Source organism: Sturnus vulgaris, chromosome 6, assembly GCF_052056855.1.
Source record: "Sturnus vulgaris isolate bStuVul1 chromosome 6, bStuVul1.hap1, whole genome shotgun sequence".
Lineage (NCBI taxonomy): Eukaryota > Metazoa > Chordata > Aves > Passeriformes > Sturnidae > Sturnus > Sturnus vulgaris.
This window is the reverse complement of record NC_142248.1, coordinates 38329355-38356938: the sequence shown is the minus strand read 5'-3', so window position 1 is coordinate 38356938 and position 27584 is coordinate 38329355. Positions and strand designations below refer to the sequence as shown.

Genomic DNA, 27584 nt, shown 5'->3' with positions numbered 1-27584 from the left:
ACTTCAGATTTCAGATAAAGAAAATACCTAATTAGGGAGTGGATAACCTTGCAGGGTGGCTTTTCTGTCAGAACAGTGTAGAGCCTGTTCTCTCAGCCTGAGAGCAGTTGTGTTCAGAAGTGTACATGTAAGCCTGAGAAAGGGTCTTTCCAGCCTGCATTAGAGCATCTTCTAAACCAGCTGCCGGGTTGACCTAGACCTCTGCCACAGGTACAGCTGTTCTAGAAAAAGTACTAGGTAAGGGCAGGGGCACAATGTGTGGCAAGTGTGCTGCTAGCATAGGAGGCAAAACTATCCTTAAGTATTTTTGAGATGACCTCAGAGCTGATAGACTTTCAGGGTTGCTTATTGAGGATCTGTTGGTCTTTTGGGGTTACACCAGGAAAAACTGTCACTTGATAACACGTCATATCTTTTGACTTGAGGGCTTAAATTCCTCTCTTCCTTCCCTTTGGTACTCCTCCCCTGTCCCGTGCTTGCAGAAATACACAGAAAAATCCAGGAAGGGACCTCAGGCTCTGCCAGCTCATATAATGTCCTCTGTGCAGGCAGAAGCTGTGCAGTGGGTGATAAGCCTGTTGGGCACGTGTGTGAAGTGACAGTGGTTGGATAATGAAGACAGCTGCTGAACAAGAAAACTGAATTTCAGATTTTGGCTAAGTTTCCTCTATCACCCTCTATCCTCCAAAGCCTGTTAGGATCCCTTACAATAGAGCTAGTGGCAGGAGGGTGTGGACTGGGGGCACACTGGGGCAGGGAACAGCTACAAGTGCTTTGCACATGTTCTGCAAAGGTGAGCACTGGTGGTGACCATGGGATATTTTGTGCAGTGTGGATGCAATTAGAACTCTTCCCTGCTCTTGAAGGCTTTCCTGTGGTCACAGATGGGGCACCATGGCTTGGATCACCTCTGTAACGAGGTTATGATGGTCATCTGGCAGAACAGTGCAACCCTGGCTGTTGAATCACAGTTTCCTGCATTCTCTGCTTTGATGAAACTGTTACTGTTCTTTTCAAAGATGTGTGTTAGGATTAATTCATGTTGAAGTAGCCCAAACTGCCATGTTAGCTTAAACAGCATTGTACTAACATGGGCTAGTTGACTTGAGGGCATGTGGTTAAAATCCTGCTGCTGTATGATGGACTCCTTACAGGACATCTGTTTTAATCTGTTATTTTTAGAATGAGGCAGAATCTTTTAATGACTTTTTCTGTAAAACTTCATGCTGGGAAGCACTGGCACTGAATGCTGCAGTCATGTTTTAGTAGTGACAAAGTAACACGGTCTGGAGGATGAGAGGCCCATTGGCTTGTGCTGTTAAAGTGACAGATGGCCTGGGTGAAGATTGTCTTTTGTCACATAGAAGGAAGTTGGTATTGCTTTTCTCCTGTGGATGAAGGTGCTAATAAATAGCACCAGTCTTTAGTTAGGGCTTGAGGAATTGTGTGATATATTGAAGGCTGTGATCTATATTTTGCATTTAAATTTTATTTATGAAAACTCAGAAGGGGGTAAATAAGTCACTGATAAGTTTGTCTTCATACAGGAAAATATGTGCGGCTAGTAGTTTCTCATTGATGGCACATGATACAGTGTAAGATTGTAATGCAGAAGTAGGATTTCATAAGTATCCATAAATCTAACTTTTTTCTGTCTTGTTTCACTTGCAAATTAAATTATTTTCATATTGATTTTTCACAGATAATATTAAGATATAGTATTTTGCAAAAAAATTATTCAATTTACATCCTTAATACTTGCATGGTCCTCAGAGTTACACATTATTAGTGGAAATGGCATGGAAGTCAGTTTAGTCAACATATCCAGTACAATGAGCTTTTTTATCAAATTAAGTTGAACTAATCTATTTTTGCAAACAATTAATGTGTGGGAATGAATCAGTTTCTTCCACACCTACGAGAACAAATGATTTTAGCTGTGTGAATCAGAACTGAAAAGACATGTTTCATTAGCTTTTTTTAGCAAGTTACTTCTACTTTATGATTGTACATTGAAGTTTTAGGTTTTAGGAGTGTTAATCTGTAGTTGAGATTAACTGGGAATGTTAAACTACAGGTTCTTTAAATTTATAAAAAATTAGATTTTTTCCCTTGCATGTAATTGGAGGCAATTCATGCAAGCTGGTTTAAGATGGATATTACAGAAAGGAGGAATTATAATACTTAACAATTGCAAATTTATTTGCGCTATTAACAGAATGCAGTGCCTAGGATTATGAAAAATTTTGTGGGTTCATCTTTTTCATTACCAAAATCTGAAACAATTAATAGGAAGATGAACCAAAAATAAACTGTTTAGAAAAATAGAAGGGACTCGTTAACGCTTTTAATTTTTTTTTTTTTGCTTTTGATAATACTTTAAATAGAGTTGACATTTGTTTCCTGACTCTTTCATACGGTATGCTTGAGAGTTCCACTGTATTCTTGATGTTACCAAAAGGCTTGTATCATGCTCACTGTTATATCTCACTGAAGAGCTAGGGGGTTTTGCATTTTACTTAATTTTTTAAAATTTTGTTTTATTTAAGAAAAGGGATTTAATTTTAAAAATTCTCCAGGCCTGAGAATTTTTATGTACATTTGCTCTGTGGTTCAATGTGATCTGTTCATTTTTGTCTTCTAACATTAAAAGCTTCCAGCCTATTTTTCTCATCAGCATATGCAAATTGCCAGAATGCAGGCTTTCATTTATAAAGATCTTGTTCACTATAATGAATGTAGCTTTCTTCAGTAGGAAACTACACACTGTTTTCTTAAGGCCTGATTTTGCATAGACCTCAGTAATCATGTCTGTAGATATACTTAGAGTGCATTCAGATTAAGTGTGTGCATCCATCATTTCCAGCTGAGGCCTTAGGCATCCTGAAGTGCCTGAGATCTTTATTTCTATCATTCATGTCATCAGGGTCTTAACACTGAAACGTGTTATTACTTAACCATGGCCTAAAGCTTCAAATGTGATTAGTACCTCTGGATACCCAGCCTAAGACATCTCTAAAGGACTCTGGGCTTTAGAAAATGGTGGGGATACCTTTACCAAATATTAAATAATTGAAATTGTGTGGAATTTATTAATCAGGTGTGCATTAGAGAAATCTGAGGTACAGTTCTTAATTTGTTTAAGTGCAGTGCCATTGAGTGGTGAATGTGTATAGCTGCCTTTCCCTAAAAGGCCGAGAAAAGATCAGAAGCGCCAATTTTAAATGTGTCCCAAATTATTTTCATAATTCATAATTGTTCTCCAACATAAACATGGATAATTGCTTTGTGAAGTCCTGCTTGGAATGTGTTTATGCCAGTTTAGTGAAATGTGCATGCTCAGGGTTTTGGAGAAGTCAATACAAAATTCTGTCTGGACTTTTAATTCTTCTTAAACCTGAGTTAATGTTGTTCTAATTGTCATCAGAAGATTTGGTGAAAGGTGAAATAACAAGTAAGATGACATCTGTTTTAAACTCGCTGGAGGAGGTATATAGAAGTCAGTCTTTAAGAAATGTTGCAGCTATTCTGGCAGTATTGTACTTTTATTTGGGACTGTGTAGTTCGTGGGATGTGGATTAATTCCTTTCTACAGGAGGTATAACTTTACCCAAAGCATAACAACCACTATAGAAGTATGGGGGTTGTATATTATGATTTCCCTGCCAGTAATAGTCCCTTAGCCTAAGAATTAAACCGTGTGCCTATGAAATCTCTGTCTTCATCTGAGGAAGGACAAGGTTTCTAGTAATTGCATGATAATACTCATGGGACATCTGGAATCTTTTTCCCACTTTTGAGGAATTCCTCTATCCCTGGTTCCCCCCACTACTTCTTACAGAGATTTGACGTGTACCTTGGGACTGGATGGGGATTGTCTCCATTGCCTTGCATATCTTAGGATTTCTGATGTTGTTGTAACATGGCTTCTATGGTCTTCATTTTGCACATCCTTCCTCAAAAGTTGTCTTCTTCATGGAGCTTTTCTATGTCCTTTCAGCCTTATTGCTGCCCGTGTGACTTGGATTATTAATACAGGAAGCTGGAGGGTTCAGAGTGCCTTTTATTTTACTGTAATTAAGGCAGAGTAGAAACAGCAGGGGGGTGGCTTCAGGCATGAAGATCCTATTTTATCATTTTGAAATATGTTCCCAAAGGTTTCCTTTTTAAAATGCGTGTTTAGCCTTTAGATTTAGCTCTTTTTCTGATGGGATTAGTTAGGTTGTCATGTGTTGCTGTTTTTCCCTCCACCCCTATTTCTGTGTATCGTGGCTGCATGGCTGTGGTCTGTCTCTTATGAGCCCTGAGAGATGGATACCCAGTGTGCAGGCTCTGCAGGCTTTGTTCTACAGGCTTCTGGGCATTTTTAGACTCTGGATCTGAAGGAGAATAAGCAAATTTTTCCTATTTTTAGGTGTTTTCCCTATAGTTAGGTGTACTTGAGTAAGAAGTTTGTACTGAAATTTTTAAATTAAGGATTTAGGTTTCTGTGTCTAGTCTGTGATTGCTTGCATTATGTCAGTGTGAAATGGGAATGTAATATCTGACCACATTTTCTTTCTTTTTAGTTTGTATGCTCTTTAAGCCAAGGAGGAAATCTCACTGTGTTCTCACTATCAGTGGTTCCTTTTAGGGTGGCATTATTGCCCTGGAATGCTCTCAAGTTACACACCTTGAAGGAAACGACATTTTTGTGATTCAGAACCATGGGACTTCCTCCAGGAGGCTGTGAAAAGAAAAGTTTTGCATGTACAAGAGGCTGAAAGTGATCTAAAAGTCCTAGTGGAGTAACTGGTAGCTAGGAACTCGTAGATGTTGGGTTGTAAGTGCAGAGTGAAGGCTGGAGCCTGTGGTATTTAATATTTCTGCCTGTAATGGGTAATAGGTATCTTTCTTAAACTCACAACACTTAATCTGTCAGAATAGACTTTCTGAGAAGCAGGTCATCTGTGTCACAGGGAACAGGCACACACATTTTCCTTCCAGACCAGCTTTAACTAGTTGTAGTAAAATGCCTTAGGTCATGTGGCATCATATCCCTGCATAAGAAGAATTAAGTTTGACTGTGTTAACTTACTCTGGTATGTAATTGAAGATTTCCATTACCAGTTAGTTCAGCCTTTGGTTTCCTGAACAGTTGATATTTAAGTTGGGAATAATGTCAATATACACACAGCTGTTTTTAAGCTGTGGTTCTTCTAGCCTGGTTTTCCAGATAACATGGGACAACATAGTGTGGGGATGCCTAACTGGAGGCTGTATCAGGTCCACACACGGTCTTTATCTTAACCCTAGAAGTATTTACTGGTTATTAAGGCAGCTGAACTCCACTTATCAGTCTATGTTTGTTATTGTGGGCCAGCAGGATTTACTGGATTGGATGTAGTGCTGCACCAACAGGGCTATACTGGGCAGGCTTGACCCTGGCAGGCACGACCTGGTCAGGTTTACATCCATGGCCAGAAAAAATCAGTCCTTATGCATCCTGAAGTTGGCTCTGATGTGAATAGTAAAGATAAAAGCCCTGACATTTTGTGAAGGAGAGAAGTGGGAGATTTTTAATTAAGAAAATTAAAAGCTATTTGTGAAGAAGCTTTTACTGCCCTTAGGAAAGGGCTTTGCAGTAATTTTCATCAATGTTTAAAGGTATGCATGCATTTGAGTGGCTCAGACCAGGAGAAGTTACCCTGGTTTATCCTGACAGAACCAAAGCTGTAGTTTGTCTAGGTATAGACTTCCTGTTCTTTTGGGTAGTGTTAAACATCATAGTGTTTAATGTTTCAGGCATTTTTTGAGGGTGGGGATAGCAGATACTACATTCCATCCTCTACCTTTTGTATACAGCGTTATACTACCTTCACACTGTGAAATATCACAAAGTTCAGCATGACAAATGCAAAGTCTTCCTCTGTGCAACTGTAAAAGTTGGGGAGTAACCATCTAGACAGCAGCCTTACAGAAAAGGGTTTGTGGATCCTGGTTAACAATTAGTTGAAAAAGTCGGTGATGCATCATTGTAGAAATGGAAGCTGCCTATGTGCAGGACTGCATCTCTAGAGAGTGTAGCCAGCAGGCTGAGGGAAGTGGTTGTTATTCTGTTTACACCACTCTTCTGAGGCCACTTCTCTAGTATGGTGTCTAGTTCAGGGCTTCTCAGTACAGAAGAAACACTGGGAACTGAAGTGAATCTAGGAGTAAACCACTGATAGGGCTCAGAGCCTGAAGTACATGAGATGAAAAAAAAGCCTGAGATACCTGGATCTGGTCAGTCTGGAGAAGGGGAATCTCGTTATCCTCAACTGCCAGAGTGTGGTTAGAGAGAACAGAGGCAGATGCTTCCTGGGTGCACTGCCGAGAAGGACAAACAGCGGACACAGGCTATGGCAAGGAGAATTCCAACTCTTTGTGGGAGAAAAATAAAAGTACTCCTCCTGAGGATATAAAAGTCACTATAAAAGTCACCCAGAAGGCTGAGAGGTTCTTTATCCTGGTGACAAGCATCAGCTGGACAAGGCCTTTGTCACCTCATTGAACTTTGATGTTATCTCAGCTTTGAGTAATTTGGGTGGATTCTGATGTCCAGAAGTTCCTTCCAACCTAAGTTTACTCTGCGATCCAGTATATTTTCTTCTGTGTTAGCTAATGTATATAACATTATGGCTGCTCTAACAGAAAATAGTTGTTATTCATACTTTTCGTAATGAAAAGCAATATGTGAAATAGTATCTTCTTCTTGCTGTAGGTAAAGTAGTTCACACAGCTTGTTTTTTTTATAGTCTCAGGTGATTCCCTTGGTTTGGCTGGCACTTTACCACAGTCTCAACATAAGTATTGACAAGCTTGTAAATGAAGAGAAACTAAATTTTGTTCATATTTTTTTTCCATGTGTTTAAAGAAAGCACCAGTTTCCTTGTTCCTGGCAGTGAATTGCCAGAACAGGTTTTAAGAACTTTGTACCTGTATTTTATGTGTAATGCTGTTTCTCAAGTGTGGTTTGCTTATATCTAGTTAACCTTGATAGCACTTATTTTACAGCATTCCTCTGTGGAGCTGTCAGTAGAGCCTGCCATCCCTGCACGACTGCAAGCCTGAATCATCCTTCATAAAAATACAGGTTTAGTTGTTGTACTAGACATATTCCCACATCACAAAGGATCTCTATCTAGTAGGGCTCCTAATATGCTTCTATCTGACACTGTAAGGAGTCTGGCTAAGCAGTTGCTAACAACAGGGTGAAGCAAATCTTCCTCGTAAGAGGAAGATCTAATGGGAGATACTAGCTGGGGTTTTTTGTTTCCTCTGTAAACTATTAACTCATGACTTACCTGAAGTTGGACTTGCAGCGTGGTTTTCATGGGGATATTCTTGATTGATTATAGTGGACTCAGCTGACCAAAATGCACAACAAATTCAGTGTTTCAAAATCATATTGTTATATGGAAGTGCTATCAATGACGAGGATAACAATATACAAATGGAACAAAACCTAAGAAATGAATCCTTTATTAGTGGTGTTTTATACTTAGAAGGTATCTAAAGTGGCACTTGACTTTCCTTGCAGTGAATTTATATCTGTGTCTTTGAGTATTTTGCTTACAGCAAAACTCTTGGAAAATAATGAGGTTTTTCAAAATTCTCATATTTCTAAATGCTTGGCAGTCTGGTAGATCCCCTTCTCGGAGAACATACATTGTCAACTATGTCATGAAGGCATTCATTGACAGTGCTATATAATGTAATGGTCCACTGCCCTTCTGGGGCAAGGGTTGTCTGTGTCTGTGAGCAATTTATAATGTGTGTTCATTTTTCAGAAGAAACTTCTCTTAGTGTTGTGTAGTTGTTTCAGATGCTCTGGTACCTGCACACTGTGCAGGTACCATGGGAGAAAAAGCAGATAGTGAAGTAATGACAATAATTTTTTTGTGACTGAGTCTTGCTGCTTAAAACTACTGAGAAATACTATTCTCCTCCTCTTATGCCCTAATTTCCTCTCTCATTTAAGGTTTAGACTCTCATTAAGAGTTCAGACTCTTCACTTTTAATTTCTTACTTGTATTTAGAGAAGGCACTTTGCAGTGATGTCTTTAAAACAGCAGTGCACACTTGTGCAGACATGGCAGCAATGATCTTTTTTGTCAGTGGCTGTAATATGTCATTATGCACATTGGTAATGATAGCTCTTTCTTCAAGTATATGCTTGATAACTGCAGAATAAATAATACAGACCTCACTGCAAAATGTGCTCCAGTAATTCACCTTCAGAGCTCTGTGGGTGACAGCTGGTGAAAGATAATGGATTATCTTTCTGCAAGAGGAAAGCACGGGCAAGACCTACTTCTTACTTCAATCTCCTTGCTCTCATCTCTTCCTCCCCCCTCATGTCCCATATAACATTTAAGAACCTGTCCTCTCCATTTTCTGAGGGACTTGGGTGGAGATTGCCTGTTATCACTTCTGTGTTTAGAAAAATAAAATAAAAAAAATTAATTGGCAAGGAAATAAATTTAGCTGTGGATAACAATTCATGGAAGAGGAAATCAACACTGTTTGCTTGTAATCTTTTACCACATATCCAGAAATAGATTGTTGGAGAGTCATAGTATTTGTTTTAAAATTTGTAGTATTGGAATAAAAAATAAGCAGGTCTGTGAATTAGAAAGGAGTGGAAAAAACATTATTTAAACATTTAAAACATTATTTAAAGTCCAGTATACTACAAATATTGGTCAAGCCAGATATCTTTAGTTGGTGCTTCAGAAGTTCCTGTACTTTAAAGTAAACTTTGAGATTTTTTACTAAAATGTCTGTTAAGAAAAATTTCAAAGGAGAGATGGAACTGATGATTCTCAAAGAAAAACTTCTCACACGAAGTAACAAAGATTCTTACTAGACTTGAGGATTCTGAGTTGTTCAACTATGTTCATATAAGAAAGGTGAGACTTCAGAGTGACTTCTTGGTTCCTTAAAAATGCATTCCTTAGAGAGTGTTAGACCCTTCAGAAGAGTAGTTTGTTAAATTTTGTTTTCATGTAATACAGTTGTAAGTGCTCCTGTTTTCCTTCCTCCTTTAAATTACAGCCGCATAGTCAGTCAGCAGTGAGTTTTTGCCAACAACTGCAGCTGTTTTACTCTGCTATTGTAAAATTTCTTAAAACAATTAGGTACATTTTTGTTCCTGTGTAAGAGTAATGCCTGGTGCAGTCTGAGCATAGTAACAGACATAGTGATAAAGTCATCCTTGCTGGATGTAGATAATACAGTGCTCATGTAGATAATACAGTGAAGTAGTTTAACACATGACTGTTCCTTCTTTTTTATCATGACTGGTACTTATTTTGAAAGATTTTATGGACCTAGGGTTTTTTGTTGTTTGTTTTGTGTTTTTTTTTAACAATGCTTCTGTGGACTTGTTTTAAAATTCGAATAATATAGGAAACAAGAACTGAGCTTCAAGAAATTATTATAAAAGTGAAATTTTGGAGCTGTTAAGGTACAAACAGGACAGTTGCCAGAAGTATAGTCTTCAAGGCTTTTAACTCCTTTACAGGTAATTTGGTCAACAAAAAAGCAAGTTTTACAAGCAGAGTCACCTTTTCCCCCCGATGCTGTGGGGTATTTGTGACATGCAGACCTTGCCACAGACGTGAGTTATGTGTACCTGCTTGTGAGAACCAGAGTCAAGCTGTATGCTAAAGCCCATGAAATTACCAAGAGATTAAAAATATTATTGGTAAATGTCATGTCCTTGCTTGATTCACAGTGGCAATCCAAAGATGGAATAATGGATTACTGAACAAGCAGTACTGAGCACATTTTTCATGAGGCTGAAAAAAAAATAAGTGAAATATATGTTGGTATCTTATGTAAAGGAAAAAAAAAACAGCTCTTCCACACTTTTACGTTATAGAATTCTGAAGAAGTTTATGGAAGGATTACATAGCCTCAGTTTCACAATACTAGTATCAAAAATGACCTAGCTTGTCTGAACTACAATATCAAGGATGAAGAGTTTGACAATCTTTATAAGGTTGTGGTTTGGGACTGAATGTGTTTTTAAAGTGAGTCGAGGCAAGTGGAAAATATTACTGAAGAGCTAAAACAATCATGAAATGGGCAAAGTACCCAAGGTTTACTTAGACGACACTGGAGACAAATTAGGGAAGGAAAATATTAAATTCTATATGAAAAAAGAAAAAGGAATGGAGTATAACTAAAATGATACATAAGAAATAGAAGGGCAACCATTTGGCTTTCTTCTGTGCAAATATTGGCTCAATGTCTATAGTAGTTTGCAGTTGCATTTAAGAAGATTAAAACATTTTGCAGACTGACTGAAATGCCTTGGTTTTCTGTTTGTGGCCGTCTCTTCTGCTTGTGGTCTCCTCAGAGGCCGAGTGCTATGTCAGAAGATTTCTGGCAAGAAGTTAATGCATCTTTTCTGGTTCCTGCTCTGGAAATGGGAACTTGTAAAAGCACATCTACGCCAGTAGGGTTTTCCATCTGCATCTGTACTGACATGCAGGTGCTCACCCTGGTGTTGTATAGGAGATTCTGTATGTTTGGTTGTTATTTCTAAATACGAGTAAAGAAAAGGGTTGGAAGCCAACAGAATGCAGCCTGAGGTACAGATGAAGATTTTAGATTGCCAGCCTACTACAAGCTTGTTCTGAATGTCTTGATTTTCTGTTTTGAAATCAACACACCTGTCTAGATGGGCTGTAAATGAGGAAGAAAAAAAGGAATTTTCTGCTTAAATGCATGGAAATAAATCTAAAAGCAAAATATCCTGAATGCAGTGTTTATTAAACATAGATGGCATGTGGATAAGTTACACTTTTAAGTAAGGAGGAGTGTACAAAACCGAAAACTTATGTTTAACAGGACAAGCTTAAAAGCAGAATGTTTTAAGTTGCTGCACCTGATATAAAAGCTTTCTGGGATGACCCTCACTTGATATGCCTATCTTGAAAAGCTAAGAACAAGACTTAGAGATGACACATGGTATTTGCAATTGTGATTACAGTGATTGAACAGATTTTTCTTCCCTGCTGGCTTTAAGAATATGTAAGAAAGAGGGAGCAACTAGAACCCAAGGGTCTTGGCCTGCTGCTGATCATGTTGGAGTGTGCAGTAATGGGAGGTATGATCTTGATTGGAATGGTAGTGTGGAGGATATAAGATTCTAGGAGCCTACAAGAGGTTTGGGAATGCCTAGAAGCAGGTCCATTAAACAGCATCTCATGTGGGCTGGCAGTCTGTTGAGAGCTTTTCTAAAATCATGATCCAGAAAATGGAATTAAGAATTTCTGAAAGATATCATAGTGAAGATGTTAGGAAAAGATGGCCTATAAAGACAAAACAAAACCAAAAGTTTTCTTTGATGCACAAAATACTGAGATAAGGGGAAAGAGCTTATTCAGTGTACTGTACGTTAATTACCAAAAATTTGGATAGGAAAGCATGATAAAAATTCAGAATGAGGGGGAGAGAAGAAGGGGAAGTTCATCCTGCCTGTTCTAGAGAAAACTGAATTTATAATGCTTGGAGATTTGGAAATGTCTCTAGGAAGAGGCTTGGGGTTCTATTTTTAGTTTCCCGTTCTGTATGCTTTGCATGTAAAAGCTCTTTAGTCATGTTCTAATTCAGTTAGATTTAAAAAATTCACTCTTAACTGTTCCAAGATTTGTCTCCTCTAACAATGACTTTTTGATTTGAAGAGAGTTCAAAAATTTGAACCTGTATAAACTGTCCTATGTCTAAAATTCTAGATTATAATTTATCCAAAATGTTTTGTTTCATGGGTATTCACTGTATGTTAAAAAACCTAACGCTGCTTTAAATGGATTTTTTTTCTTATTTAATAGCAGATGAGATGGTCCTGGTCAGTTTGAAACTTTAGAATAAGCAGCTGATGCTAGCAAGCTGATAGTGTAAATGGGCAATATTCTAAAACAGAATTCTGCAGGCTTCTTGATTTATTTCATTGGTAAATAAAATTTTTGTGATCCGTTATCATATAGTTTGACTCCAGTTTTTTGAAAGCTACATTAAGCCCAGGGGTAGGATTTTCTCAGTTTTCCAGTAGATTCTTCCCACAGTTGGTAAAAATTTACACTTTTTAGTCCATTTTAAGTTTTAACTGTACTATGTGGAAAGCCTGGGAACAGATATAGACAAATTTTGAAATATGCTGAGGCAGTGTCAGACATTAAGGAAAAGTTGCACAGTGAAATTAGAAGCATGCTGCCTTATCTGGGTAAGGTTTTCATCGTGCATTGGAAGGCTGAGAGATGTATTTCTCTTCCCTTTCAACTCGCTTTACATCCTGCCTGAGCAAGTAATTTGTCAGGAAGCATCCTGATATGCCCTCTGGATATGTGCTTACCTTCTGAGTACCCTAAACCCCAGTGATTTTTCTGTTGCAGGCAGCTGGCCACGTTCTTGATGCCCTGCTTGCCCTGAGTTTTGTTGGTAGTGACCTTTGGCACTTGAAGTCAGTGAAAATAGTGCTGCTGTAAATGGTCTTCCTCTTGCTTGTTGCCAGCCAGTGGTATTGGAATGAGTAGCACAAGACAGAATAGCTTTGGCTGTAGATTCCTGGTCAAGAGGGGGAACTGAAGAAGTGAGAGTATTTATAAAAATAAAAAAGCCACTCTGAGCTGTCCACTATAATGTGTAGCAAATCTTAGCATGGGACTTGTTAGTATTCGCTGCAGATTCCAAGACTTTTCTCTGCTTGTGAGTAACTGGAGCTACTCCAAAGATTCTTGTGCCTGGTTACAGTAATTGCTTGTCGCACGTCTTCGTGGCCTTTTCCTACGGCAAAGATCTGACTTTTGGTGACCTTTTAATTAGATCTCAAGCTCCAGGCAAGTTTTGAAACAGGGTGAGTAATGTCTGAGAAAATGTCCTCCTGCTCACTGCCATTTAGAATGAAGTGAAGAGAAAGATGTGCCACACCTGTTCGTAAAGTAGCTGTTGCTACCTGAGCTCTTGAAATTGAAAAACAGTTCAGGGTATTTATATGTGTAGTGTTGCAGCCTTGAGCCGTCAAAAAAACAGAAAGTCAGGTGCAGTTCTGTAGCACTGTAAGCTCACCTAATTGTCCCATCCCCTTAGTCTTGTATTTCCTAGTTCATGGTGTTGATCTGGTTGGGAACTGAAGCGTCAGGCAAAAGGTAATTGTCATTTGGCTGTGCTTCCTTATCCAGCTTTCCGTGGAGCTTATTAGCAGCCAGGCAGGCCACCTCTGCAGCAGCTGGAGGCAGTGCAGGCCGGTGCGTGGGCAGCTCATCACACCCTGTGCCACTTCACACAGTGGCTTCAGAAGAAATGCTCGCTCCTTTACCCTCCTTGCTTGTGCTGGCACAGCAGCCTCTCCCGACCCTTCAGCAATGATGATTCAATTGCTACAACTACAGGGTGATAGTTGTGTATTGGTAGCTTGGGATCCTACAGGTTTAGTGAGCAGAATCAGGTCAGTGAGGTGAGACCAGCTGGATTTGTTGGAGCTGATGGAAGGAAGAGAGCGCATCCGTGGAACTGCTGCTCTGGTCACAGTGATCTGCTACAGCTGTGTCATTGAACTACTTTACTCTAAATTTATAAACAGAGAAAAGGGATGCATCATAAGGTGGATTTCACTCCTGTCACTGTAAGTGCATTTGTGTGGGGTGCTTTGGCAAGAAGAACTTACTGGAAACCTCTAAACTGTAAAAACAAAGGAGGTGGCATGTGGTAAATACAGCACCAGTATGAAGTGTAAATTGTTTTATGACAAAATGCACATATTGTGTTTATAGTAACTAGAGAGAAAATCTTGTGTATATCTGGAGAAACAAAAATGCATTTATTGTGATTGATAAAACAGCTATGCTGCTTTCTTGTTAAGTTTTACTTTTAAGATGAAATAAAGCATGCAGTTAGGAACTAAAATTTTGCTCATACATTGATGATGCAAGTGGTGGCTTAATTAATGTAAGTGCTTATATCAGCACAATGTGATCATCACATTGGAATTGTTTTATTTCTTAGGATGTGCAAGAGGTGCTGGGTCTGATGAAATTTAGTTTCATCCTGTGTTACTGAAATTTGGGTGAGTTCAAATTTGAGATTTTCTTGATCTCTGCTTTGAAACCATCTGAAAAATACCAAAATTTTTCTGAGCAGTTGTAATTCTCAGGCTATTCTACAAAAAAATTAACTATGCTTTTAAGATTGTTCATCATGCAGTAAAATAAGTGGATTTTAGAAATATTTACAACGTTGTTATGGAATAAAATAAATGGAATAATTTGAAATTTTACTGTTTGGAACTAGTGATTCATGTCAACCTCGGGAATCAAGTTTTCCATTACTGATGTGATTCAATATGTGATTGCCATTTGCTGTGGCTTAAATGGCCTCTTCCAACACCTGCAAAATCTGGCCCTGAACTAGGACTACAGAAAAACTGAGGCAGAAATAAAGCTATATTAAACAGATACTGCATTCTGTGGTGTTTCTTACGAAGTTTTAACATGTGTTTTGGAAGAGCCTGTCCTAGCATGGTGTAGGTGGTTGACTAGAAACAGGCTCTGGTATAACCACTTCCATGGTTGCTGTGCTCCACACCACGTTCTCCTCAATTCCTAAAGCCATTTTGCCCTCCTGCAGCCTGTTCCTGACTCCCTCTCTTCTGTCACAACTGTATGGGAGTCACATTGGGTGAATGGTTTGGTGGGAGGGGGTGGAACAGGACAGACAAGTTAGCTTTTGCCTGGAAATGTTCCTTGTTTGACATACCATATGAAGGCTGATGATGATCCAAACAATAGACTGGAGCGTGGTGAGAAGGAGCAAGGAGGAACTCAACTCCTTCTGGAGTAGAATGAATTTCCTGGATTGAGGTGGTCATGTAGCTCCCTATTCAGTTGTCCAAAGTGTCTGAGATGTCAGACAGTCCCAAGGAAAATCCGTATATGGCTTGATGTACATATGTCTTCCAGGCTGGGCACTATCATCTTGAGGAAAATAAAAGGGCTGAAGATGAAGCTTACGAAGGCATTGTAAATCAGCAGTTACATAAGAGCAGAAAAGTTCCCTTATTGTGGAATAGCAATCTTTTCTTTGTGTTTTTTTAACAAGACTTAAGAGGAAGGAAAGTTCCATATTTGAAAACGTTGTGGAATTTGAGTAGAAGCAAGATCCATTTGTTTTGGTCTCTGCAGAAAGTGCCAACTTAGAGACGTGGTTAGACTTCTGCTCAGTATTTTACTCAGCGATGGTTCTGAGGCTGATGGACTGCCAAGGAATCCACGGTTGTTACATAGTCTGATGAAAGAACTGGGAATCTTAGGGAGAACCTTGGGAAAAGGGTTAGAGAAGCATGGCAGCTTTTCCTCTCCCAAAAAAATGTGGCAAGTTGGAAAGAGATATGAAAAGCTGGGCTACCAAGTGCCGTCAGGAGCACTGTTTTTTAGGGGATTTCTTCATTCTCCTATAAGACTAGGGCTAGAATTTAATCTCAAACTGCTGAATGTTTTCTGAAATGCCCTTAGGAGTACTTAAAAAAGGTGCAGGTTTTCTTGTCCAGTCTTTCTTCCTGCTTAAAAAAAGTCTGTGTCCTGACAGCAGTATCCTGAAATACTCCATTTTGTGAAGCTTCACCAGGTTTATGTGCATAGTAAGTCATTCACTTTTGGCTTTCCCAAAGTCAATGCTACTTGCAGTCACATTCATCTTCCAAGATCAACTTCAATATTAATAAATAAATAAGACAGACCCTCCCTGAATTTGTTCTAGAAGCCAAGGTGTAATTCCCTAAATTTGGATCATTCAGTGACAGTAACATGAATAAAATGAGAAATTGGCAGTGAACTTCACCCTCTGTTTGAAAGCCTCCTCTCCTTGTGCTTGCATCCCTTGTAGTACTAAGCACACACCATGGTCTGATTGGTATGTGGTTTTTATTTTACCTGTTATTTTTCCTTTGGTAAAGAAAGGTATTGCATATACATGAGTACAACGAATAGTAATTTGGTGTGTTTCATTGGATATGTGAGCCAACCCTTGCTTCCTCTCACCTCCTGCTAGAACTCTGTTTCTGTTTAATTCTCCAAGACATGCAGTGGCCTTGGCAGAAATTAAACCGGCAATGTGTTTTGTCACTTGGACTACTGGAAACCATCTGTGTGTTCCTCAGTACTTGTCTGTACAAACCTTGAGTATTATCTTGGATGTCCTTTCATTGTAAGCATGGAAAGCAGTGAATGGGCCGGGCAGGCAGATAGCCAGCTATTAAGTGTTTGTGGTAACATTCATCAGTGAGCTGGCATATTGCTGCTGATTGAGTCCTTCTGTGTGGCACTTGCTTTTGGGGCTTGGCACACAAAAAGAATAACAGTGAACACATGATGTTTCAAGGTAAATGCCTTGCCGTTCTGCTGGCAAATTTAGCAACAGTAATAGGATCAACATCAGAACTACTACTTGGTATTTTTCTTGAAAGCATTTTCCCAATGTCATTAGCCTTTAGCTTGGTGATAAATTTTTCATGCAGTTATCGCAGACTAGTGTACAAATTTCAAATGCCACAATCAGTTCTTCTGTAAGTGATAAAGCCAGTCATGGAGCAAGATGCAGAAGCTACAAACACTCTGTCTTGGTGTATGCCTAAAATTAATGATATTTTTATCTTTTTAAACCTTTGAGGGGTTTTACATGTAATTATAGAATCCAAATGTTATCCAAATTCATGGTTCTGTTAAGTGTCAGCAAGGTACCTGATTGAAGGTGCTCAAATGCTCTTTTGCTTATGTCAGGAAACGTTGATAAAATGAAGCAAAATCTGTAACTGGCTGCAAATGGACACCTTTGTGCAATATTTCTTCAGAAAGCTCGAAGGCTTTTTAAGCATTTGTATATCAAATAAAGGCTAACAATTTGATATTTAACATAATAATTGGCATTTTAGTAAATGCAAGTAATACTGTTATAAGAGAACAGTACCAGCCACTGTAAAACTAGCTGGCCTTGTTTTGGGAATAAAGAGGACTCTGACAGTTTGCGAAGCAGTGCTGTAGCAACAGGCTGTTCTGCAGGGTCTGCGGGCACTTTAAGAGGCAACCAGGTTGTGCTTCTCTGGTTTTAAAGCCAGTGGAGTTTGTGTCATTGTAGTGATAACCAAGAGTCTTGCACCACTGCATTGGTCCAATGGATGTTGATGAGTGATGAAGAATTGGATCATTGGGCAAGAGGCAGATAGAGTAAGTGAAATGTGTGTATGTATGTCATAGAAACAAAGAGGGAGGGCATGGCAGAAGTCAAAGGCCCAGCAGAAAATGTATCAGAGAACACAGAATGCGTCACCTTTGACTTGTAAACAGCAGAAATTTGTTTTCCTGTAAATTTGTATTTATCAACTTTACTAGGATCAGTGGAATAACTGCCTGCTCTTCCCACTGCATGACCTTCTCTTTTCTGCTGCACACTTCCATTCTTCCCTCTGCTGTGCAGTATTGTCCCCCTGTCCCTGCATGACTGTGCACAGTGAGGTATGTCTGCACGCACCTGGGTGTGTGCTGGCTGCCAGCTAAGCAGGTGACTGCTCTATTCCTGCTGCCACCTTTCCCTTAGTGGAGGTGATACTGAGGTCTCCTATTCACTGCCATTTTTTAAATGAAACTTGTAGGAACTTGGTATCTTTGGACAACTTCAGTGAAATTTGGTAAAGGCGATATGAAGGGTCTTTATTGGGATCAAAAGGTACTGGATGAGAGGAATGGCCTCAGAATGCCCAATAGTGTGATCATACATACCTTATTTCCGTAGGAAACAAGACTGAAAAAAAGCATTCACAGAGATAGACAGTAAGAGGAAACAGGCCAACACAGGAAAAGGGAAGCAATTTTTCTGTATTTGGAAAAATTAAAACTAGAGTCAGCATAGGATGGAAGAATAAAAAAAATTTGCATTTCTAAAATACAGGAGAAATTTCACAATCTGATACAAGAGGATTGTAGTTCTTTAAAACTCAAGTGTGGGTTGTAACAGGTATTTATCACCTTAGTAAGCAGGTTGGGGCTACCTGGGTGTGGGTATCTCCCAAGACAAGTATACAAGCACTGACTTGTCAAACCTGCCAGCCTGCTGTTTTAGTAGCAATATCATAGGAGCGCTGTTTCTTTTAAAAGGGTGCACAAAGGGCACACAAGTTACTTGATTTCTAGAATGTAAGTTAAGAGGGATGGCTGAGGGAAATGGTAAAATTTGCTGCTCTTTCATGTTCTTCCTCCAAAGAAAACATCTTAAATAAAATACTGGATCTGCCTGGTGGGAGTGTGGCTCCACAGACAATTATCTGCGTAATTTTGTTTTTCCCTGACATTAATATTTTGCAATTCACATAGTTTCCTACCACAATGTTTTGTGCAGGGGATGAGGAGATAAAGGGAGAATGGTGGCAGATGAATTTCTATCTGACCAGATAGTTTGGACATACCTTCAGGGTAGATGCACCTGAATGTTGTTATCATGTTATATAATGACTTAAACCCCAAATCACTTAGAGGATCAGTTCTGAACTGTGAAACTATCTGGTGTAAACAGTCTGTTATATGAATTAGTTGTCCACAGAGCCCGGGGAGTCTCCATCCTTGGGAATTTTTGAAACCTGACTAGGCAGAGCCATGAGTAACCTGGTCTGAAATCAGTGTTGCCTGTGATTTGAGCAGGAGATTGAATTAGTGACCAGCTAGTCCCTTTCAACCTAAGTTGTGAGTCTGTATTATTTTCTTGCAATTGTCACATTTATTTAAAACTTGGAGCTGACAATGATACAAAACAGGTATCAGGTGTCCTTGAACGTTTGACAGCTTCAGCTTAGTGATTTTTGTGAATTTCTGGAAATTTGTACTGCCTATCAAAATTTGGAGGAGTCCTCAAACAAGAATCCTGGGGTAACTCCACCACAGAAGCAGCAGTGATCATAATCCAGCACGTTGTCTTTTGCCAATTGCAGTGTAAGGATGTTAGCTTTTGTGATTCCATGTGGTAAATTATTGACATAAATTGAATGATCCAGAATATGAACAGAAAGTAGAAATTCGAAACATACCTTGACACTTCTCATTTTTAACCACATTGTAGGTGGGAAGAGTTCACCTGTTATTTTTTTAGGGTGATGTTGATAACACTGCCGTCCTTCCCTGACCTGCTTTCAGAAGTGAGAGGAAATTTGGCATATGAGGCCAGCATGCACCCATTCCTGGGATAGCAGTGCAGAGTGCCCAGTCTGCTGTGTCAGATCATCTCTGCTGGCATTTCCTGCAACTTTCAGTCATTCTGAAACTGCCTCCAAATATTTTCTATTAGGTGACACAATACAGATTGACTGCAGTGTAGAGATGTACTAGCTCTCAAACCTAAATCACAAACCTATTTACCTGTGAGTAAAACATTTAAATTATATTTTCAGATTATTAAAATGGATGTTTTCTTTTTGTGTAAACAAAATATCCTAATCCCATCTATCAGTGGGAGAGGACAATATGATCAGAATAGAATTTGTGTGTGGAGAATTATGTCTTTCATATGTACCCTGGTTTTCAATGAGGAAATAAATAAATGCTGGCATTTCACTTCTCATTACAAATGAAAACATCAGCTGTTACTGTTTTGTATTATTTTCTTGAGAGCATACATTACTTGGCTTCTGGAAATTAGTTGTTTGGGTTTGGGTTTTTTTCCTTGCCTGGCATTATAGAAAACACCCTTCTTCTAAACGAGAATAAGTACAATAATGCAAAATTGGCTCTAGAGAAAAGGCAGTGGTGCATACAAAAATACTGCACATAGAATGTCTATCCCAAGTTCTTACTACATCCTCACAGTCATGAATAAACAAATTCTTGCAATTACTTGCAGCTGATGTTACCATGACAACAGTGTGTATATATAACAAAATTCAGTAATCACTGCCAGCAAAACCCCCAGTACAGCTAATGCTTCTGTTTGCCAGGATGAAATACTTTCATTAAGGATTAAATCAACTCCAGATCATAAGTTCTGCCTTCAATATTAGGATCAAAAGTAATTATTCATTCCAGTATATGGAGATAGTTTGGATTGAGTTCCCTTTTATCAAACAGGATATGTAAAGGGAGAAGCTGTATCTCTTCTTACCAGTTATGTAGTGATAAATCACTTGGCATTGTTCTGGCAAGCACAGTGGACACAGTCTGTATGTGACGCTTTTTGGTGCAAGTTTCTTCTCACCCAAATTTGCCAGTTCTGTGTGTGCTACTGATCTGCATATCTGCAGTTGAGGAATAGCAGCTTCCTGGGACAACTGCAGGAATGCAAATTGGAAATATTTTTTGATTTAACTTACTGAGAGATAGAAATTGTGGAATCCAGACTTAAATGCAGCAGGTCACATCCGGGTGTAAACAGGGTTCTACTTCAAAATGGCAATAGTATATATCAGTTTAAATAAATTACTGGTCTGTTGCTTACTATGAGCTATGATTTGTTCTGTAACTGCTGTTGTAGTCTCTGTGATCATTAGATTCTGCTGATACTCAGTTTTATATTCCAGTTATATTTACCTTTAAGGAATCTTAGATGCCTTGAGAAAGACTCAGAATTTTTCCAGTTCAGGGAAAGTCCTGCCAAATTTAACATTTTTCTGTACATTCAAATATTCATGTTCATTGCTTTCTAAGACAGAGACCACTGAAGCAGCAGTATTTCTGAACACCAACACCTGCTAAATACTAAAAGCAGACATTAGTTAAGTGCACCAATGGCTTGTAAAAATAGTAACTTCCTTCTAGGAGTGAATATTTCTTTTAATTTACATATGTTAAACCATTTGATTTTATTAACTAGTACTTCAGTTGACCAATTGAGATGGAAAAAGCAGGACCAACCTAGGACTCTTGCAGATTTTATCAGAAATTGTGGTCAAGAAAATGAGGGTTGCTCATCCTTCCTTCTTCAAGGATACAATTTCTAGAAAAATGGCAATAATGCCCTTCTCTGCGGACTCTATTTCTTCTGTTTACTGAAACTTAAGTATGTGCTCTGCTTCATACGTAATATTTATTAATATTAAAATACAAAACTAATCAAATTAACTTGCTCTTATGCAACTTTATGCACTTCTAAACTGAATTCCAGTTTTAGTAGTGTGAAGTTTGCTGCACTTCGAAGTGGGGAAATTTGTAGATGAAGTAATAGAATATTTTGTCACCAGTCAGCAGAAATGTAAGATATAAGGGGGTTTTTTGAGTATACAAGGCAGCTTGAACTTTGTCTCTTGGCTTTGAAAGTTGCTTGTGATCAATTTACAGCAGCGGGGCTTTTTGTACTTAAACCAATTATTTTATTGCCCAGAGAAATTGTGGATGCTCCACCCCTGGAAGTGCTCAAGGCCAGGCTGGATGGGACTCTGAGCAGCCTGGTCTAGTGGAAGGTGTGCTTGCCCATGGCAGAGGGCTTGGAACTAGATGATCTTAAAGCTCCCTTCCAACCCAAATCATTCTGTGATTCTCTGATTTTGATATTCTTTTGTACTTAGTAGAAATATTGCTAAAATGTGCTATTTATTTAAAGCAAAAGTTATTATTGGGTTAGTGTCCTCCAGAAATAAATACTGCATTTCATTTCCCCTTGAATTTTAGTAACAGAAGCTGTTGTTCTGCAAAATTAATTCAATGACCAGTATTCTGTAGTAGTAAACACATACTTAATAAGGGAACTTTCATGTTTATTTCTTGTCTGCAGTTGTTTTTCCTCCATCTGTGCTCATTTGATGGGAAGGAGGTGAGAGAACCTTGCAAAACAGTTGATAATACCACTGCTGACAGCTGTGGTGTATTAGTTGTGCAGGTGTCTGATTGGACTGGTGTAACTGGTTTGAGGTGGTGCTGCTGGGGAAGTTTGGTAGAAATGATTTTGGATTTGAGGTGATAGTCTCAGTGACCTTGTGGTGAGGGAAAGCGTGATTGGCATTTCTGCTTAGCTGAAATAAGGAGTCTAGCAGAAAATCTAGCGCTGTCTCATTCTTTAAATTTCATACTTTGGATAGACAAGAACTCTCAGTGAAAGGGGTATTACTTCTGGAGGAAGCCTTTTCAGTAGCACCCTCCTAAATATAAAGAAGCAGCATGACTGTTCTTCAGTACAGCTGTTCCTTCATTATTTTAGCAGTTAATGGTTTTTGCTGAGAGGTTTTCAGGAATTCTTGTCTAGACTTCGTAATGAAATTTTCAGTCTCCAATTCAGATTTCTATATCTCGGTGTGGTTGTAAGTTTTGATTTGTTTGTGTTAGCATCTGAAATACACCTTCAAGGCAGTGACCCCTCTTGTAGGAATTCTGTTTGGCTTATAACTTATTAGCTTAATCATAATGTAAGGTGAGGTAAAACAGGAGTCTGGGCTGAATTACAAGTAGCAGTTCATTGATGTTTTATTCAGTTGCAGATAGGAAAAAATACATGTGTTGGAAAACTTTGGTCTTTTTAGTCTAATAGTGTTTGTGATGAGGTGAAGAGCAGCAATCTTTCTGTGCTTAGTTTGAAGAGTAAACTGCTGCTGTGCTTGTGCAAACTCATCCTTGTGCAATTTGCTTGCACTTGCACCACTGTTTTTCCTTATTGATCTGGTCTTCAGAGTAGCGACTTGTAACAACCAGTCTATCCAAATAGTGATCCACATGCTGTGATATGCTAGAAATAAAGAAAGTATAATGAATGGGATCTGGAGGGGAAAAAACTGATGGATCTGCAGGTATAGCGGAATTTATCCACCAAATATTTTGAGAAAGTGGGACCACCAGAACAAAATAAGTGTAAGTTAGTTAATTGCTGGCATCTTTTTAGACTGCAGTCCTTCAGTACTTGGTGCTTGAGATCTGGTGAATATTGCTTAGCAGAAAAGACAGTTCAAACCTTAAATTAGCCACAGATCTTGTGGGAAATGGTTTTGCTGCTGTTGAGTAGAGACAGCCATCTCTTGAGATTGGGTTGTTAAAGCTTTAGCTGGTACTAGCTGAAATACTAAAAATTAAAACTGCACTCCACTTAAGAAGAGAATTAATCTAGTGCCTGCAGGGTAGGACAGATTGTCCATTGGGTTTACCAGTAATGAATGAACTCTCCCTTTCACATGGTCCTTCACTGATTCACAAAACCCTAAAGAAAGGGAGGAAATCCTTCTGAAAGACCACTTTGCTCTATGTTCTTACTAGCAGCAAGGCAGAACCATTAATGTGAGTGAACTTCTAAAAATATTAATTGTTAATTAAATACTATAATTAGCTTTTTTCCCTCTGTAGTTTTAATTGTTGAAAATCTGCTATTGCTATGGGTATGCAATGAGTACTTTTAACCTAAAGTTTGAGCTGGCTTCTCTTTATAATTTAATTCTCTCTTTTTTTATTTTTTTATTAAACAGCAAAACCATTTACAAAATTGGTAAAGGAAATGCAACTCCATCGAGATGACTTTGAAATTATAAAAGTGATCGGAAGAGGTGCATTTGGAGAGGTAAGAGATTTTTACTTTCTGTTGTAATAAAACTTCCATCGTTTGTGCATCTGATTTCTTGTTACAGTTAACCTGAGGACAAAAGGTTCACACAGATGTGCTAAAATGCTTCCTAAAATGCTGCTAAAATGTGGGCTATAGCTAAGTACCTAATGCAAGGTCCCTTGGAAGCAGGTTATTCCGTGTCTAGGTGTGCCATTTGTGTGACTGGCTTTCTAACTTTGCTGTAGCCAAACAAGTGTCTCTTGTGTGTGTGTATGAATGGGGTGGTCCCACCTAGCAGCTGCACAGCTGAATTTGGGATCTCTTCTCCCACTTGCCATATGTACTGCTCGGTGCTCCTCTAATTTAACACAGAGCTGGGCTGCTTCTATGGTAGGAGTGTGGAGGCTGCTCCACCCATCTGCCTGTCTCTGTAGCAATCTGGTAATGCAGAAAGACGCATTTGGCTGCCTCAAAGGCTGTTCCCTGTCATCTTTGAAGATCAAAGGCTGCTGGATCTGTTTTTTGGACAGCAAGTTGAGTCATGCTGGGATGATAGGAACGCCTTGTGTTTTGAGGACTCGCCAGTCCCAGGACCCTGGACTGAAGCTTTGCTTCTGAACATGTTTGATGAAAATCTCATCAATCACACAAGCCTGGTAGGGTTTGCCACTGGCAAAAGCATTCATGGGTAGCAGGCATAGGATACCTGAGACTTCTGGAGAACCTCAAAGACAACCTTTTCAGCATTTAAGAACAGGTAACTAAAGTCATAAATGTCAGTAAAAGAGGTTATTAACTAGAGAATTTCTAGAAGTTAAAAACCCCTTGTATTTCTTTCAGGAAACTTCTTTGAAGTAGTGCCACTCTAAAGTGAAACACAGAGACTGTCATTAGTGGCTCACTTCAGCCCATTAGCACTGGGCTGCAGCTTTTGCTGCCAGTGGCTGAGGATAAGCTTCCTGATCCCCATGTCCTGTTGTCTCCACAGAGAGCAGGACTCTGCCATGCCAGGCATTCCTTCAAGTGTGGTGTGCTCTGGACACCTCAAACTCTTTCATGTAGGGTTTGAATATGGGATATACAGCATAAAAATCACTTATTTCATTTGAATGCATGACTTTTAGAGAAAAAAAGTTACTATAAAAAGTTTGTCAGGAAAAAGCAATAATTGGAAAAGTATTGGTTAGTCTAAGGGAGGACTGAGAGAGAGGTTTATAAGTCGATAAAAGGCCTAAAGAATGAAGACAGTAGTAGGTAACTGTCTGCCTCTGTGTTAGGGTTTTGGTTCAAAGCAGTGGCACAGTTTTGAAGACAATGCCTTCACCTGCTGCATAAGGATTTTACTCTCCATGAGCTGGGTTTCTCCTGGAGGAAACTAACCAAAACCTCCATTCCAGGTGTGCACCAAATGGCCTTTTGGATCCAAGGAGTGCATAAGAATCAATCACTGGGTTTGACTCTCCTAACAGCTTCAAAGCATGTTTGGTCCAGGAAATCAGGCTAGATACAGTCTGAAACAAAATTCCTGAGCTGCATACAGTATAGATGGGAAGGCTCAGCACAGGGTACTTTGATGTTGTTCTGCTCTTGCTGTGCCAAATGACTTGCTGTAGTGGCTGTGACCACTGATATCTAAAGAATTTTAGATTAGCATTTTGGCAGTTCGTCTTTTGGCAGGATTAAAAAAGGTTTCTGGATCTTTTCAGAACTAGACTTGTGATTGCTTTAGCTATCAAGAATGGGAGCCCTTCATAGTGACTTGCAGATGGAGTCAGTGTTGGGAATGCCTTCCCACAGTATCATATTCAAGGAAGGCCTGTTTTCCATAGTACTTGTTCTGTTCTTTTTCAAAAGATGCTCTTCTCTACTTAAGGAATTGACCAGCTGGAGATCTCAGCACAACAGCAGATGAAATATTTATATGCATTTCAAGAGATTTCCGTTTATATTTGTTAGGGAGTTTAGGATGACCTTTCTTAGCTTTGGATCAAAGTCTTAAGGTGTATAAAAGATAAAAATTCTGGGTGGAAACTTGTGTTAATAATGTTTGGAGTGCCAGAATCAACAATGTGTTTCATACTCTTTCATTTGGAAAAGCATGGAACTTTACGAAAGGAATTCACACATCCCATCCCCCTCAGTGGAAATGAAATTTCACAGAAGTAAAAAGAGAAAGGATCTAAATTTCATCCTTCTGTTAGAGCTGTGAGTGCTCACAGAGTCAGTGGTGTCAGTTACCTGTCAATATCACATCTTGTTCATCTCTTATCTAGAAAAGTTTTAGTTTATAGTTGCAGCAGCTTGAAATTTTTGATCAGTTTAAATTATACAGTAATGATAGATTTTAAGTTCATTATACTTTAATCCCTCTTGCCACAGAATATTTTGTGCTTATGAAAGAATCCTTTGACCCTTGTGTATACCCCACTGCTATAACTTCTAGATTTTAAAGGTATTATAGAACAGTAATTATGTAAAGGTTGACATTCCATAATAAGAAAATTAAATATAGTTTCTTGAAAGGAGCTGGTGGCATCTGACTGGTATAAATCAACACTTGAGAAAACTGAATGGAGGAACTTTGAGTAATTTTTCCATACATACATGGGAACTATGTTGGAAATTATTTTATGGGCTTTATGTGCTAAAAATACATTTTACGAATACCTATAAAATATTTGTTTAAATGTATAAATAAATTATTCAGAATTAAATTAAGCATATTCCTGTTAGAATGAAGTCATTTAATTTATATACTGAACAGCTAAACAAGGTAGACTTCAAAAAGGATGAAAATTACATTCCATTCTTCTCAGTTTAGCTTATTTGGCTTTTTGGAGAATGCCAGAGGCTTTATTCTTCCCAAAGAACTTTTGCATAAATCAGTAGCTTTGAAGAAATAGAGTTTAAACAAAATAAAAGCATGATATTAGTTATTAGTCAGGATCAGTAGTCAATTTTTGCCAGAAAACATGTAAGCCAAGTAAAGAAATGTGGTATTTGACCAAAGAGAGGATTGAGAGCACATGTGAGCTTATCCCTGTGAACACAACTGCAAAATCAGTATCTAAGGCAGATTGATATAATCACCAGAACACATCTGTACTGGTATGTCTTTCTTTCTTTCTTTCTTTCTTTCTTTCTTTCTTTCTTTCTTTCTTTCTTTCTTTCTTTCTTTCTTTCTTTCTTTCTTTCTTTCTTTCTTTCTTTCTTTCTTTCTTTCTTTCTTTCTTTCTTTCTTTCTTTCTCTCTTTCTCTCTTTCTCTCTTTCTCTCTTTCTCTCTTTCTCTCTTTCTCTCTTTCTCTCTTTCTCTCTTTCTCTCTTTCTCTCTTTCTCTCTTTCTCTCTTTCTCTCTTTCTCTCTTTCTCTCTTTCTCTCTTTCTCTCTTTCTCTCTTTCTCTCTTTCTCTCTTTCTCTCTTTCTCTCTTTCTCTTTTTCTCTCTTTCTCTCTCTTTCTCTTTCTCTCTCTCTCTCTTTCTTTCTCTCTTTCTTTCTCCCTTTCTCCCTTCCTCCCTTTTCCTCCCTCCCTCCCACCTTTGCAGAGCTCAACTTAGTTCTTTACACTTTTTCCAGCAATATGAGAACAAAACCCAATGCAAAACCACCTGAATGAAAGTTCTTGCAGCCTGGCATATCTGAGAAAGCAAGAGGAAAAATGTTTCTTACATTCTCATTATTATGCTAGGAGAGAAACAGCCTAGCTTAGAGCCTAGAGATTTCCTCTGTAGCCACTTGGACTTCTTTCACATAAGGGAAGCTGTAAGGCTCTGACTCAGGAAGTCACTGGCTTGAGAACATAATTTATTTTTTTCAGAACTTTCATAGTTAGGAAGAAAAGATTGAAATATTATTTCAATGTGTGACACTTAGAATAGTTAATAGTTTGAAATGCTACAAGGAGGATAATCTACTCACGGTTCTTCCTCATCTCCTGGGCTGTGTTCTCCTGGATGTATACCCAGCTGGGTGGAACATTCTCATGAGTGCTTCTGTGTTACTTTCAGTTTTTCATTTTCTGGGTCATACAGGCAGGTAGCTCATGTACAGAGGGACAACCTCCACAAGG

General features: G+C 38.7%; 1 protein-coding gene across 11 annotated transcripts in view; it reads left to right on the top strand.

Moving 5' to 3' along the window:
• The window catches only part of CDC42BPB (CDC42 binding protein kinase beta), an 87741-nt gene that overhangs the window by 4929 nt on the left and 55228 nt on the right, over positions 1-27584 (top strand). For all 11 annotated transcript variants that reach the window (XR_015804258.1, XM_088166286.1, XM_088166285.1 and 8 more), the window contains exon 2: positions 23441-23532. Coding sequence is in view for 10 of the 11 variants with exons in the window: in XM_088166286.1 (XP_088022412.1) it covers positions 23441-23532 (92 nt within the window). In the remaining variant the exon portion in view is untranslated. The remainder of the gene's footprint in view (positions 1-23440; positions 23533-27584) is intronic.